The sequence below is a fragment of the Cyanistes caeruleus genome, chromosome Z (genome assembly GCF_971803275.1).
Source record: "Cyanistes caeruleus chromosome Z, bCyaCae1.hap1.1, whole genome shotgun sequence".
NCBI lineage: Eukaryota > Metazoa > Chordata > Aves > Passeriformes > Paridae > Cyanistes > Cyanistes caeruleus.
The window spans coordinates 17,276,190-17,292,102 of NC_141732.1; the positions used below are offsets into that span (position 1 = coordinate 17,276,190).

General features: G+C 39.0%; 1 protein-coding gene and 1 long non-coding RNA gene across 2 annotated transcripts; one reads left to right on the forward strand and one right to left on the reverse strand.

Annotated features, from left to right (window-relative positions):
- Positions 1-1,723: 1,723 nt before the first annotated feature.
- Positions 1,724-7,178, reverse strand: MBLAC2 (metallo-beta-lactamase domain containing 2). Its single transcript, XM_023945044.2, has 2 exons — positions 6,663-7,178; positions 1,724-5,146 (listed from the first exon to the last, which is right to left on the reverse strand). The coding sequence occupies exons 1-2, from the start codon at positions 7,105-7,107 to the stop codon at positions 4,758-4,760; spliced, it is 834 nt and encodes a 277-aa protein (XP_023800812.2). The 5' UTR covers positions 7,108-7,178; the 3' UTR covers positions 1,724-4,757.
- On the forward strand, positions 7,177-10,813 carry LOC147648181 (uncharacterized). The gene is made up of 2 exons (XR_015280003.1): positions 7,177-9,076; positions 9,661-10,813. It is a non-coding gene; the product is annotated as an uncharacterized LOC147648181 (long non-coding RNA).
- The last annotated feature ends 5,100 nt before the right edge of the window (positions 10,814-15,913 follow it).

Below are 15,913 nucleotides of genomic sequence, written 5' to 3' on the forward strand. Positions count from 1 at the left end.
AAATGACCTCTTAATAACAGAGTTGATAAATGAATAGCACTAGCATGTTCCTCAAACATACATATTGTCAGCTTAATAAAGAAAATAATTAATTAGGAGATATACTTAAAGATGTTGTTACTGGCTTTTACTTAAATTTTCAAAGTCATCTATAGCTTTTTACGGGGCTGTATGCTAGGTCTGTCTTCCTTTTGAAGATAACATGCTTCTCTAGTCCAAATTTCATTAGTTTCATTTGAAACTATCCTACCACTCAGTCCTTAACTGAATTTGAGTGTGCAGAAGATAATAGACCTCAACCCAACTGCTCAAAATCAGATTACATATCAGAATTGTAATTAAATGAATCCTGATTTTCTTAAACAAGTTGGGGACGATTTCATGCAAGTTCAAGTTAATTTTGTTCATGTCACTCTTGGAACAAATCATATGTAAAAATATAAAGCCATACTAAAAACATACCAAGAATCATTGCCAGTTTGATGATTCTGAATATGCTTTTTTGTGCATCTGGGTCAAACTGCTGGGAGATACCTGGCACAGTCACAAAATTGTGTTGCCCAAGTTTCTGAACCTTTTCCCATGTCAGAGTCCTTTTATTTATTTTTTTATTATTTGTTTTTCCAATTTTAATTTCTGTTGAATGCGTCATCACCCCCCACCCCTAACCCCTGTACTCTGTTGGAGGAATGTGTAGGAATATGTGCAAAGTTAGTTGCTAGAATAATTTTTTAACAAATGATTTTTAACAGGTGAGATTAGCCTGTCCAATAAAATCCGGGTTGTTAGGAGTGACCTTGCTGAAGATGGTTTTGAGTAGCACAGTAAAAGCAAGGAGCAGGCATGTAACACCGCTGGTTTCTAGTTTGATCTTCAGTTCTGTTATTTTCCTGGCCAGTGCAGCCCGTGCCTGGCTTGTGGCCGTCTGGCGCTGGCGAAGTCAGCGGTTGGGACAACAAAGGCACCTTCCCACCCACAGACACTGCACAGGAGGGGCACCCCACCCCTATGGACACTGCATGCACTATGGTGACAGGCTTTGGGGCAGGATTCCACCACGCCAAGGTGATGTGTGAGCTAGTGAAGTGACTCCACAGCATTCTAGACTGCTACTGATGTGCCCCAGAGTGGCTTTCTGACTGCCCTCAAAACCCGGTGCAATACAGTTAAAGTGTTTTGGATAGCAGCTCTCCTGTGTAAGAGTTAACTTTAATGGAATTTAAAATAAAACGTAATGAATGGGTTTGGGTTTTTTTTTTCATTGCTTCTCGATCAATTCTAAACTTCCTAATTCAGTTTGAAAGTGAAGGGACTGAAGATACAGTAGTAGTATTTTGGTTGATACATGGCTGAATTTTTACACACAAGAGGTACTGCTTACTGATTTAAGTCACATGTGCATTAATTATAAATAGGAACTTGGACCAGTGTTGGTTGAATGCTGAGACCTAGATTTTTAATATTAGATTAATAAATCCTTCTTTTTCTCCACCTTTATCTCCCTCCCACTTTCCTAACAGAGATGCATTTCTTTGGTTTTTGTTTTCTTTGGCTACAGATGTCTGCTCTTACAAGGCGAAATACATCTATGATGTATGAACATTTTTAATGCAGTTTCTTTCTTAGAAGCATAAATAATTCTGCTAGCAACTTGTAAATATATTCCATCTCGAATGAAAAGTGCTTCTGTTGAGAAATACCTAGAAATTATTACTTAACTGCATAGGATTATAATATTTTATTATGATAATACAAAAAAAAATTATGTGCAAACTGTTAACATTGTAACAACCTTAACAGATTACAGAACAAAAATTCCCATCTGATTTTTATGTCAATTCCCCAATCCACTGAAAACTGAATTAACATATATTTAGATGTTACAAAGAAATCAGCACAACTCTAAAGGTTCAATGTGATGCAGCATTTAAACTTACAATATACATTTTAAATATTTAATCCAAGTAGCATGAAAGGACCGCTGTCAAACTCTTACAATTAAAAACTGATAAGTCTTAACAAAAATAATCAGAGACTGCTCTTTTAACTTAAGATCATTTTAGTATTGTTTATCTAGTAATGAATTTCTTTTAATACAAAAAATAATTTCATGACCCTCAAAAAACTATTTTCATTTGGATTATAGCAGCAGTTTACTAACAAACTCCACTTTGGGTTATAAGCTCACTTCTGAATTAAGAAAATATCCCCTAGAATTTGGTAATGTAAAAAAGTCAAAGTTTTGTTTAAGTACTTAGTGGAATTCAGCATAGCTTAATAGGGCATTTTGACAGTGATTTGGCCATTTAAGGATCCTAGCTGATAGAGATACTGAGCACAGATTTAAACACAAATGATGGAGGATGGAGGTTGTCTTTTCTTTTGAACTGACGTGTTTTGAGTCTTCTCTTAGAAGTTCAGGCTTTACAATACAGTAAAGTTTGGCTACCAAGATTCTAATATTGAATCAAATAATCTGATAACGGTATAACACACCAATACCAATTCAAAGTGATCTTACTCTTCTAGTGAACATTTGCAAAACTTTAGCAACTTGACATGAATATTGGCAAGCTTTGTGATAGGAGTTCTTGGTGACTGGCTTAATGCACAGGATTGCCACCAGGACTCCCACAGTCTTCACAAAAGCAATGTTTAAAAAGAAGGATTATTACTGATGTTACACCACTGTCAACTAATTTGCAGGAATTCAATTACTGTCAGGTAACCTGTAACACCATGGCATCCTCTGGATGACTGGTGTAAGCTTTAGTGATATGTATACCTTCAGCCTGCTTACTAGCCTGTTTTGGTATTTCTTCCTTTGCCAGCTGAGGCCAAGATAAATACCTCTTGGTTTTATGACATTAAGTCTACCCACTGAACACTCACACCACACAATGATGTACATGGATTTCTCAAAAAAAAAAAAAAAGATACTGTGGTATGAGTGATAACAGGTCTTTCAAGTGCTGCACGTCCTGCCCACTCACAATTTTGCTTCAGCTTGGAGATAGGCACTTCTAAGAAGAACGAGGCAACAACCAACCAGTGCAAATCCTGGTAAAGAACATATTCACAGTAAAGGCAGGAGTGTAGTCATCTATGAAGAGATAAAAGCCTTACATAATATACTAGTTTTCATCAATTTTAGACAGAGATGCTTTTTTAATTTTGCAATTTTTTTTTTTCCCAGAAGAATTTGCACCTATTCAGAAGGCTATCAATTTCCTCTCCCTCATGCCTTAGACAAAGCCCAAACCTCTGGCTCCCTTACTTATTGGCTATGATGGGGGCAAGTTTCTGCATAAAGTGAAACAAGAGAAGTTAAACTACACTAATATTTGGGAGAAACATTTGCAGTCTTTTTTGGAACATATATATGTCTATGTACAAAAATAAATTCAGACAGTGTCCTTTTAAAAAAGTTACATATATACAAACTGTTAGAATAATTACACAAACTAACCATTTCAGCAGTTTTTAAATACCACACATTCAATTTTCATAAGCAAGTTACAATGCTATTTAGCATTTCTCAATGTATTCAACTTTTTTTTTGGAAAAAACTCCATGTAGCACACCTTACATTTCAGAACAACCATGTGCAGCACATACTTCTGATGCAAACAGTAAACAATTTGAGTTACATTCTCTTTGTGATAAAAGGTATACTGGGTGCTTAATACAGCACCTTCACTATGGCAAGGTCATGTTAAAGCCTCAATCCCTCCCCTAGCACAGATGATTAACAACCAAGTTACAACACAGTCACATAAAAATATCCTTACGCATAAACAAATGCCTTAAGCTGGTCACAGTCCACTTCTCTCAACTTTCCATAACATACTCTCTAAATATTTTTTATGAGCTGATCAGGAAAAAAAAATAAATACATCCAGCAAAAACTCAATCCACTTTGTACAGAGTAGCATAACACATTAATTCACTAGTTCACAAATTTTCTAATTCCTAACTCACATGCCTACAAGTAAAACAGTTCCCTAGACAATGGTGAGAGTGCTCCTGCTTGCTTCCTCTCTCCTGGCTCCTTGCACCACACCAGGAGACACGAAAGCCTCAACAAACCATCTGCACCAAAAGCTTCTGTGGTAAACTGATATATCTGCGACTTCCAGCTGGAAAGTTTGGTCTACACAACTTCTATGTGTTAGTGTAGTCTAAAGAAACCACCAGGCAAGTATTGTGCAACGATAAACCTTCAGGTGCTGAGAGGTGCAGCAGATCCCAAGCCCACAGGTGGCAATGGCTGCAGAATTATTTCTTTCTGGACACTGAGTCTGGCATAGATGTTGCTCCTGCTGTGACCTAATGGCTGCTCCTAGCACACACTAGGTCTTAGCAAGAGCTGTTAGGTCAAAACCTGAGCAGGCAGTAATGAATAATCATAAGTCTAGTACTACAGCAACAAGGTTTTAGCCGTGGGTGTAAAACCTCTCATTTTAGCACATGTATCTGCCAGAGTTGTAACAAAATTAAAACAATGTATTTGAATTGCAATACATGTACAAACATGCTCGTGAAAAGTAGAAAGAAAAACTATAGCTTTGGCTAAAGCTACAAGTTTACAGTTTTTATAAAAATATGAATAAAGTAGGAGAAAACAGGGAGAATTTTTAAAGCTCACCTGTATCAATTTGCCATCTTTTTGTTAACACATACTGCTTCTGCTTGTTACCGAGCTTTCAGAACCCATTTAGTTATACAGCAGGTGACATATCACACAAAATTAACTGTCACTGAGAAGTAATTCTTGAATTTGCAACATGAAGTGCTATGCTTGCAATGGATTTCATAGCACAGGTAGAAATCTTGTGACAAACTCCAGCTTGGGAAATGTAGTTGGAAGCTAACCGATACAGCCTTTCTGCTCCAAACATGTTAAAATGCCCAGGTAGTACCTTCTCCACAAGACCTCTGTCTACTAACTCCATCAGGCGCTGGCAGCTTACAACGTAGTCACTGATCCTGCTGTAGGGAAGCCAATCGATCATAGATCCATCATATACCACATCTCCGCTGAACAAAATCTTCCTGTCCTTGTCATGTAAGCAAATACTGCCTCGTGAATGACCAGGCATGTGCATGACAGTGAGCTGTCGATCTCCGAGGCTGATCACATCCCCTGAAAACAGATATGTCACAGGAAATTGTATGCATTTGTCATGTTTCTTAAATGACACAAAGAGAACTACCTACTCATACACAGAGACTTTAGACATATGACATATCGCAACAATGGGAGTGGGGCATTTATCTTCTCAGTGAGCGCCAAAGAAGTGTCCGAAATATAAATGTGCAAAAAGGTATTTTCCAATAACATTAACAGTTAACACAGGCTTGGGGCTGTATTAATGGAATATATTCAAATAAATTCTGATAAACTGGAAAGGAATGCAGTAGACAAAATAAAACAGGAAAAAAATAGAACACATCTAAAGCTGGTTCTCCTCTGAAAGTTTACAAAAAATGTATTTCACAATACATTGTAATTTTACCCTTATTTAATTCATCTAGAATTGCACTGCTGTTACTCCTAAAAGCAAAAGGCCAAAACATAAATTGCTGGAGGAGCACCAAGACAGGCCTCCATACACTTTCTTCATCTAAGAAGTAAGACATAAAAACAGAACTTTCTTACCATAGGTCCACGTGTTAAATGTGAATGCCTTTTAATTGTACCAGCCACTGAACTGATATTCATGTTATCATGTGTCAGTTAACATCCTAGAAACACTGATGCTAATCTAGCAGCCAATGTACTTTGTCTTTTACAAAAGTATTTTTCTAAATAATCCTCCCTCCTTTTTGAGGGGAAAAAAAACAAACACAAAAACAACTTAAACTTCTATTGATTTACTATAGTTAAATGTCACATTCCATCTTTACTGAAGCCTTCAGTAAGTTAGTTCTGCTTTTCCAACCACCTATGTGGGATGGCCTAATAAAGCCAAGAAGACAGTAAGCACCCCGCCTAAGGTATCACCTGTCTGACAGCCACCCTGTAACGTCTGCTTAACAGTACTGTATAGTTTAGGTGCTTTTTTCACCAGAACCCTAGTCACTGTCTCCCATTAGAGACTAAGTGATCTTTCTTATTTGCAAGAAGCCACTTTTGTAAATGCTTTATCAGTAATAAATTATTTTTTACATTTTACATAAGTCAGGTAAAATTCAGTAAGTGTATTTATGTAACATTCATGTAAATTCTGTAAAACAAAAATTGTATTCTCAGTGCACATTTCAGGAATTGTTCTGTTAACTGCCCTTTTCATGTCTTGACAGCTTATAAATAATAAAGGTCACCAGATACCAGAATATGATCTGCTGGCATACTGTTTGAAGCCTAAGGATAAACATCAGGTGCTCAATTAGTTACCTAAATCACTGCTGAGTGATTCTCATTCTAGATGGAGAAAATCTCGGGCCGCTAGAACTTTCAGAACTGGTAGAAATGGTTTAACCCACTACGCGTCTTTTTGGTCCCATGCTAACTACGGGTGGTTTATAGGATCACGGGAGTGACAAAATTAATCGATTTAAATATTTGATACGAGGAGCTGAGTAAATCTAGAGGCGCTCAGCGGCAAAGAAGCTGCTCCATAATACCCAGCGCATACCGGCGGGGCTGGCCCCCTTACCCTCCTGCAACAGGCGGCTGGGCCGGACGGGCTGGACGCGGAACTGTCGTGCGCTCCAGCCGGGCCGCGGCGGCCGCGCCACCTCCCGGTCCGACAGCCACGTCACGGCCTCGTAGTTGTCGCCGTGGAGCAGTGCCGCCGCCTCGGCGCTGTGCACCGCCACCTCGTCGAAGTGCTGCAGCCCGCCCGAGTGGTCGAAGTGGACGTGGGTGGCTACGGCCAGCAGCGGCCGCGGCCCGGCGCCATCGGCCGGCGCCAGCAGCCCGGCGTCGCGCAAGTAGTCGGGCAGGCTGCGCAGCCCCAGTCCCGCGTCGATCACCACGTCTCGTTCCGAGCCCCGCACCAGCCAGATGTTGGCCCGGTTGTGCGATTCGTAGAAGCGCTCCTGGATCCAAAAGATACCGCCGCCCAGGGGCTTGTGCGCGAACCACTCTAGCGCCGACATGGCCCGGCCGGCGCTGCGGCCCCGCGAGCCCCCTCAGCGCCCCCGCGGCGGCGCGGGCGGGGCGGGCGCGGACCCGGCCCACTGCGGCAGCGGCAGGCGGAGCGTGGCGGTGCCGGGTGAGGAGCGGCGGAGTGCGGAGGGGCTGTGGGCGCTCAGCTGTGGTCTGAGGGGGCGTGTATTTGAGCCCCCTTCCGCACCGAGACCCGCCGACGGAGGGGGCAGTAAAGGCGAAGCGCCTCGGCCGTGGGGGGAACGGTGCGACCCTGCGGGGCTGGACAGGGAGCAGCAAAGGAGCGGAGAGCAGCTGAGGGGGTATTTTCATACGGCAGGGGTTAGTGATCCTCGGGACAAATATCTTCTCCCGCTTACCTTCACGGGCGTCTATTTAAGAAGGCACACACAAAACTTCAGTATCTAAAGTTCAGTCCTTTCTTCTGTATCTGCTGTTCCCTTTAACTGATTATGCTTGCCTCTGAAAATCAAGGATCCACGATTACCAAACCAAGATCAGGAACTTTGTTGTGCGGAAAGCCTGGGACACCAAGAGCTAGTTAGAGCGCTCAGTCTGCTTGGGTCTGCTATCGGGGTTCCGGATTCCACAGGCCTTTTCCTCCCGAAACATCAGCTGCCTACCCCTGAGCTACTGCCCGAGAAAACTGCCTGCATAGGTTTTGAGGAATTTGAAAAGCTTAAATCTGAAAAGCTTCTCTTTTATAAATGACACGCGACCTATGTATAAACATGAAAATACACCCAGGGTGATCCTTTAGACGTCCCTCAAGGCAACGAGAAGACTTAGTGTGGTAACTTTGACATGCTTGGTGACTTAGTTGTACAACTCAGCTCTTCAGGATTTCTCCATCTGTCACTGTCAGTTTGTGCTTTCAGTAAACATGGGCTTTTTGAACCAGTATGCTTGAAAAAAAATCAAAAATTTGGGTAAAAATGTGGTGTTGAAATGCTGCTAGTTTTAATGGTTGTCACTTCTCATCAGACTAATGCTGTTTAAAGGTAGTTTACTAAGAATTAATTTTAAAGCAGTTTTAAAAAATGGACCTGAAATTCACTACATTTAATGTCTTTCCTTTCTAGCCCTGTGTCTTGTTTAAGTTTTATTTTGTTGTATGCTGTTGTTTTGGTTTTTTTTTCTTTTACACTTAGATAATTGCTCATGTTTAGGGCTTTACAGTTTCATTTATCATCTCCATTCTGCAAGGCTCAGATCTTGCTTTTCTTCCTATTTTCAAAGGACTTTCCCTTTCCCTTCCCTTCATTTTCTTTTGTTTATTTTTGTTTTTTCTTAAAAAATATTTATTTAGGTCTCTCTGCTTGTTAAACAGTATTCTGTGCTGCAGAGTGACATGGAAATATATAATGTGATTTTGTTTAAACCAAATAGAACTAATTTCTGTTAAAAGTAACAAGTAGGTAAAAGCTGGCATCAACATGTTTTCTCTGGCCTTAATAAAAAGGCCATTGTTTCTGTCTGGGGGAAGCCAGATGCGCTCCTACAGGTACAGCAGTAAGTCTGAACAACCAGTTGTACTAAGCAAGGTGCAGTACAGTGACCTTGCAGTTAATGGTGTAAATTAAGGGGCCAGGAGACCTTCAGCTCCCTTTAATAAGCCTTTATTAGAAAGAACTAAGCCTAGAGGTGGGGGCTCGGGGTGTGCACCGCTGCTGCTGCTCCCCGTGGTTGATGTGGAAGAAGAGGACCACACAGGCCTGTCGTCATCCACTGATGAGATGACTGGAGCCTCTATCCTCGTCAGGATCACCCAGAAACTCTGTTTAAGGTTTGAAAGTCCAGGGATGTCTTCCCTCTCAAGTCCTGCCTAGGTCATGGTGACCAGCTTGCCAGACTGACATTGGTGTACCCAGTCTCCCCAGGTCCCCGCTGCCTCCACAGTGTGGTCCTCCAGATGTTCCTCAAGAGTGGCTCGTTTTCCAGGGCTGTCTTCGCTCCCAGGTGGTAATATGATTTTAATATGCACCCGTGTGCAAGTCTTTATGGGAAATGCAGAAGTTCATCCTGGGTAGCAGTGGCTGAATACCCGATGGGTTGGAAGGGAGTAAGGGGTGGGGGTACAAATGCAATGATAAAACAAGTACGAACTTCTTAACAGTGAGCCCTTTTGGGGCTTACAACACCAAAACCCCTTATCCAGGGACTTAAACTGGGATTGAAACAAGAACATATAATTTGAACATAGGGATTTTTATTTATTAAAATATTAGGATTTTTATTTAGAACAGTTAATAGTGAACAGCTCGTGGGATTTCTGGGCTATGACCTTGCACCGATCTCTGAGTGGTCTGTGGAAGTGAGCAGTGTCACAGGGCTTCAGCTGAACTTCTCTTCCATTTATTGACATCTTCCCCCATTCTCACATTTTGATTTACTTGTCAACCCATGGGTCATGCAATTCATGAGATGAAGGTTGGTATAATAGTGAAGGTGAAGAGATGTGACTCTTAAGTGTTTGGGAGGCTCTTCTTCTTTTATGACCTGTGTTAAATATTTCAATTAAAAACAACCTCCTTTCTTTTCAGCATCTACCTTGCAGTCCTGCTGGAGTCTTTTCATGGCTTTTGATTTTCTTAATTACCTCTTCGACTGTGTCACTTTATCAGCATCCAAAAAAATAAAGGACAGAAAATAGTCAGGATGAAGAAGTCATGAATTACAAACACAAATTGGCTTTTGGAGAAAAGTTCAAAAACTAGTATGTAGTCACAGAAAGTTCAGTGTTCTTAGAGTGTTCTAGTGTTCTTAGAGTGTTCTTTTTTTCACCTGTTGTTTCTGATTCTTCTGGTTGAACTCAATATAGTGCATCCAAGGTTTAGAAGATGGCTTAAAATTCCTAGGTTAGGAGGCAATTTCAGGCATGCAGAGGTGACTATCAGAAATAAAGGAATGAAGCTGATTTTACGCATGTGTCAAATTTACAGTCTGTGGAAGAATCTAAGATGGGGATTGGAAATGGCTTGCTATTTAAAAATGGTCTTTGGTTTTAAAATGACTGTAATCTTTGTTAGACACTAACTTTCTTGGTAATATGTACATAAATTTAAAACATGTAAGGAAAATGTATTATAATATTTTCAGTGCATCCAAATGGCTGGGTCATCTAGGTACAACAGCTGGAGGCTGTTGGTTTTGGTAAAGGTGCAGCTCTGTGTGATGCCATCTGTAAGCCTCCACCACCATTTCCGTCTTGGAGCACACTCTGAGTTCAGGTAAATTGTGTTCACGCTCATGTTTAGAGGACTTAATGAAATACATGAACAATACTAAAAAATTTGGATTTTAAAATAATGTAAGGCACCATTTTTCTTCCTGTTGCTTTCCTGCCCCTTTGCTAACAGTTGTATCCCATATTTAACTGGATTTCTTGCAAGGAGTTAGTGTGTTGAAGTTCTCATCATGATTTGGTTTTTTGGATGTTACAAGAATGGAAACACTGGATACTTGAATTTGTCTGAAATGAGTTTATATTAATCCTTAAAGCTATATATAGATTTGTTTATTTTAGAAAATTACTATTTATGCAGACATGAAAGATTGTGCATGATTGTCCTGTATTGCAGAAGTCAGCATTTGAAAATAACTGATACTTTGTGTAATTAAGGGAACTTAATTGAGACTTGGCATTTAGCGTGTATTTGAAAATCAAAGGGGAATAAAGACCATTTTCTGACTGCATTTTGATGTGAAGGGAATCTTTTACTGAACCATATATTTTTCATTCTCTTGGTCCAGCATTACAATTAAGATGTGTGGTTTCATATTACTAGGTCATCTGTAACTGCTGTGTGAACATTGCAGTCTGCTTGGTAGCACAGTTCTGTAGCACATCTGAATTCTGTATACACTGCAGCTTTTGAGGTACAGTCATCAGCCTTGCAGGGCAATTACTAGCCCCAGTGTGTTTAATGTATACCATGGAGAAGGTAAAAAAGCTTTCTTCCTTCTGTGAAGAAAAATTCAGAACAAAGTTAATGTTCTCAGGGGAAATGTGGTGCCATTTAAGAAAATCAGAGTTATCCCAGTTGTGTAAGTAGAGTCAATAAAAAATTCAAGTAGTGATTTAATGACTGGACATTGACCTAAAGCATGTTACAGCTTTGACTAACTTACAGTGAAATTATTTGAAGCAGTGAATTACTGCTGTTGCATATTTTTGTTAGACACATTCTGAGTTCACACAAAATTTCTATAAATGCAATTAGAAGCCAAATTAAGGAGCATCAGCTTATCATCAGCAACATTAAGTGATTTGAAGTGCTGGCCAACTAGCAAATAGAGCTGGAAGCAGTAAGCTCCTTTCATGGTCCAGATCTGGGACCTGTGATAGCACTTTATGCTTTACAACCTACCACTTGGTTACTGATTAAGCACCATTTATCACATGAGAGAAATAACATCTATTCTGTAATTCTGTCTGTAGTATTCTGGATATTTTTAAAACTGTTTTTGCATATTTATCTTCTTCAATTTTGAGATTCAAGTTAATCCCAAAAATACAACTCTTAAGAACTCATTTAAATTCAACTGGTAGAAACTGAATTGTGTGAGGGCCTGGTTTTAGACAACACAACCAGTTTCCATGATAGTGGTCACAGAAAGGGTGTTCATGTTATTCGGATATCATACTTAATGCATCTGTAACTCTGTCTTGGAAATGGTTAAGAACAGCACGACTCTGACTCAAGGGAGAAGTAGTTTCTGAGAAATTTAGGTTGGTGAGAATAATGCTTTTGGCAACTAAGAGTTTAGGATTACTATGAATGACTATGTAACAGTTTCAATAATTTTTTTTCCCTTTATTTTGTAATACATTTTTGTTGAAAGATAAAATTGTATAAGTTTAGATGAAAACAGAGTTAGTAGGTGTATAAAAATGCAATGAAGTGCACTTGAGAAGTAGTAGAGTGCATAGTTGCACTCTTTGTTTATTAGATATGTTTCTTGTAGCTTTTATAATGTACGTGTATATTTGGTGGATATCAGGACCTTATAAATAATAAACATAATTTGTATAGAGTACAGACAATAAACCGGTGCCTCTGAAAACAAGAGAACATGAAGATTACATGTTGGCCTTACAACAAGATCTTCGAGGAACTACAAAAAAAAATGCCATACTTTTTGACAGTAGGAGATGAACATCAAGGTTTGTTTGTGTGCTTTTTATTTTTATTTATATCTTTACGTATTATTCTGTGAAGGCTGATGTAGTGAGAAGCATGAGTTTCATATGTAAAAACGACAGCTTAAGCTAATAGGGAATTTTTCTGCTTTTACATTTATTGAAGTGCTATAACTAGAAAGCAACTACTGTGTGGAAAAGTGAGGTATCCAGTATCTATTCCACAGTAATAAACATTTCAACCATCTACATGCAGCCTTTTCAATTATATGCTAGCCAATACAAGCCAATTTAGTATTTCTATGTGTTACAATACCCTAAAGCTTTTCTTTAGGAAAAAAAAAGAAAAAAATGTAGTGAATACTAGTGTTGAATTCAGCTTTCATAGAAAGTGTGTAAAGACATATTCAAAATAATCAATATTCTATTTAATATATGGAAATTCTAAAAGGTACTCAGTTTTGTTTCCCATAAGTCCACTTAGGAAATACTAATAAGTGTTACAGACAAATCTCCTGAAATACGAAGACTGAGGTGAGAATTAGTGATTTACTGAAGTTTTATCAGAAGCAGAGCTGGATTAGAAGCCAAATCTTGATCTTATTCTGTGGGACCTAAGATTTTCTTTTGCTTACACATAACTAAAAATTAATTGCTTTCTTATTGTTTGATAACAATAAATGCTGGAGTTAATTTGACATCCAGTCACACATCATCATACAGTTAAAATTCAAGCTTCCTAGTCATCAAACTGAGCTAGTGGGAAAGAAGTGGAACAGAAAGACTTATTTGTCTATTTAGCATACTGTGAGGGTATTGTAAATCTAGAAGTCAGTGGTGATTTTTACTGTGAGAAGTGCTTTTTTTTAATTCATGTTTTTTTGCCTAGTTTTATTAGCTGCTGAGTGCTTATTCTGAATGTTATAAATGGCAAGTGCTGTTACGGCTTTATAAAAGTGTTTAAAAAACCTGAAGTGGCTAAATGCGGGATAATCTTTTCCTTCCTATCCTGAATAATGAGAGCTGACTTAAACTCTAAAATGTAAGGTGTCATTTTCACCTGAAACCCATCAGAATATTTTCTGGTTAAATATTCATGATGTTGATAGTATACAGGTGCATAATCTAATCCCCTCAGAACTTTTGGTAATTTCTGCTTATGGTGTAATGGTAAATTCTAGGTGTTTTTGAAACTGTATGCAATTTTTTTTTTTTTTTTTTTTTTAATTAGGCTTCGAATGTAACACACCTTTTTGTCCAATTGTTCGTGTACTAAAGCCATATATAAAGTGGAGCAGCACCGTGCAGTGTGATCAGTGAACACAGTGACAGCCAGATGTTGTGGCTCAGAAAAGACAGAGTATTTCCCCTGATCTACAGCTGGAGCCCAGGTGGTGCAACCAGGTAAAACAGGTCATGAGGAGAGAACAGATCTGATCCTTATTTCTAGATCCCTTTATGATGGTAGAAGAATTTTGGGTTAATCTTTTATCATATGTCCTCTTTCATCTTCTGGATAAACAAGTTTCAGTATCTTTGGATTTCCATCTCACTAGAGTCTTGCTGTGCTCTTGATCTTTGTCAGGCTTGAAGTTTTGCTATTTCTGGTAGAGGCACAAAAAAGGAAACTGCTGTGTCTGAGAACCAGCCAGGGTTATTTCCAGTGAACCAGCTGCTTTATGAGACAATGTTATCTCTCTTTTCTGACTTTACCTCATGTGATTGTTCTCACTGTTCACCTCAGTATTATGTTTGTCCCTGAAATCTTCTTTCTCAGATGGACAAGTCTCTCTGTGTTGCTGAGTGTATTCCTTAGTAGAGTTGCCAGCTTTGAAAACTGTTTTTTTCCTACCAGAATTGGCAGTTTCAGGGAAATCAGGTAGACAGCCACTTTATAGATTCAAATAATGCTTCAAATATTCTCATCACCACTGCAAGGGTAAGTTGGTAAGTTGAGGTATCTTTTTACAAAATCTGTAATTGCACAAAAATGGCACATCTGAGGGATGGGTTATAATTGCATCAGTGATAGAGTGCAATTTAAAAAGCTTGTTTTCATCTCAGTTGCAATGTGCAGTTGTCTCTGGGACTGCTTTCTGTGGTAAAAGTGGTCTAGCTTTAAGAAGACGGTAGATTATTTATAACTGATGTCTTCTGTTACCTGGTTTACAAAACATTTTGTAAAACTAAGAGGGTATTATAGGGTGGGCTTTAACTTCATAAACAGTCTTTGCTAGAAGATTGAATGGATTGTTTTAAAACCTCAGAACAACATCTGTGAGCCAAATGGTCCTTTGAATTGTGAGAAGGGAAATGTTTTAATTAGTTAGGATGTATCTGTCTATCTTCCATTTTTCATGCAGCAAATGAAAGCTATATCTCATTCTACCTGGAAATGTTGATGTTAATGTGCCATAAAGCATAGATTTCCATCATTCAACACTCTTTTTGAGAATAGCAGGCATATTCTATAGAAAGTTCTTTATTTACCTCACCATGTAAGTTATGAATGACTCATCTTTTCCCTGTAAGTGTATCTGCCAAAACTGGGCAGTGGTTTGGCAATGGTTTGGAATTAGTTCATTAGTTGTGAAGGGCAAAAGTCAGTCAATATATATTTTTTCTGACGACATCAGCAATTATTTCTTCACTAAAGAGCCTTGATCTGAAATCAAAACTACTAGTTTATTTTCCTCTCTTTGCTGATAGTTTCCTACATCTATGAATGCCCCTTGAGACACTGTTATTTTAATTGTAGACTCTGTTGCACAATTTTGAGGTTTTCTATTTGCCTTCTTAATAACTAAGTTTAAGATTTAGTTTAATTTATGATTTTTTCTTTTTCCTTGGCGAGTACCTGAAGGATGGGATTACATACATAGAGACCTTGACAGCCTGGAGAAGTGGGTGTGTGGGAATTTTATGTGGTTTAATAGAGTGAGTGCAAGGTGCTGCACCTGGCCATTGCCAGCAGGTTGAGGGAGGGATTATTCCCCTCTTCCCTGCTCTGGTGGGACCCTACTGGCAGTTCTGCATAAGCTCTGGGGTTCCAGCACAGGGAGGACCTGTTGAAGCCAGTCCAGAAAAGGCCACTCAGCTGGCATCAGAGGGATGGAGAACCTCTCCCATGAGGAGAGACTGAGAGAATTGTGACTATTCAGCCTGGAAGGGAGAAGGCTTCAGGCTGACCTAATTGCAGCCTCCAGTATCTGAAGGGAATTTACATCACTGGGAAGCATGGTGCTGAAGGTAGACTGTAAGATTCAACTGAAAATTAATTATTCATTTGCAAAATGTCCAAAGGTGCAACCAGAATATACCAGGTTTTATTCCAAAAGAAGAACCAATGGGCTTTTATAAGCCTGTGCGCAATAGTTTTTGCCCTGAGATCTAGTGAAATAATAAATGAAGATTATTATCGCTTGTTAAAAAATGTTGTGATTATCATAAAAAGAGAATCACTGCTCACTGGAGGCATTTTTCTTTCTTCAGTACTAGTTTCTCTACTGGCTGTTAAAAGTACATTCCTTTACATGTTATAATAGCAAAGATCAGCTGACCATCAGACTTTGATTTGATTAAGAAACAGGTTCCCCTGAAAGCAAAAGCTGTGTTGGTTATAATATTTATATATATATATATACACATATACA

What these genes read in the sequence shown, in the direction of transcription:
- MBLAC2 (XM_023945044.2), bottom strand. Translation starts at nt 7,107, where the DNA reads ATGTCGGCGCTAGAGTGGTTCGCGCACAAGCCCCTGGGCGGCGGTATC. An exon ending in CAGCCGCCTGTTGCAGGAGG is followed by an intron (nt 5,147 to 6,662) that starts GTAAGGGGGCCA and finishes ATCTGTTTTCAG; the next exon opens with GGGATGTGATCAGCCTCGGA.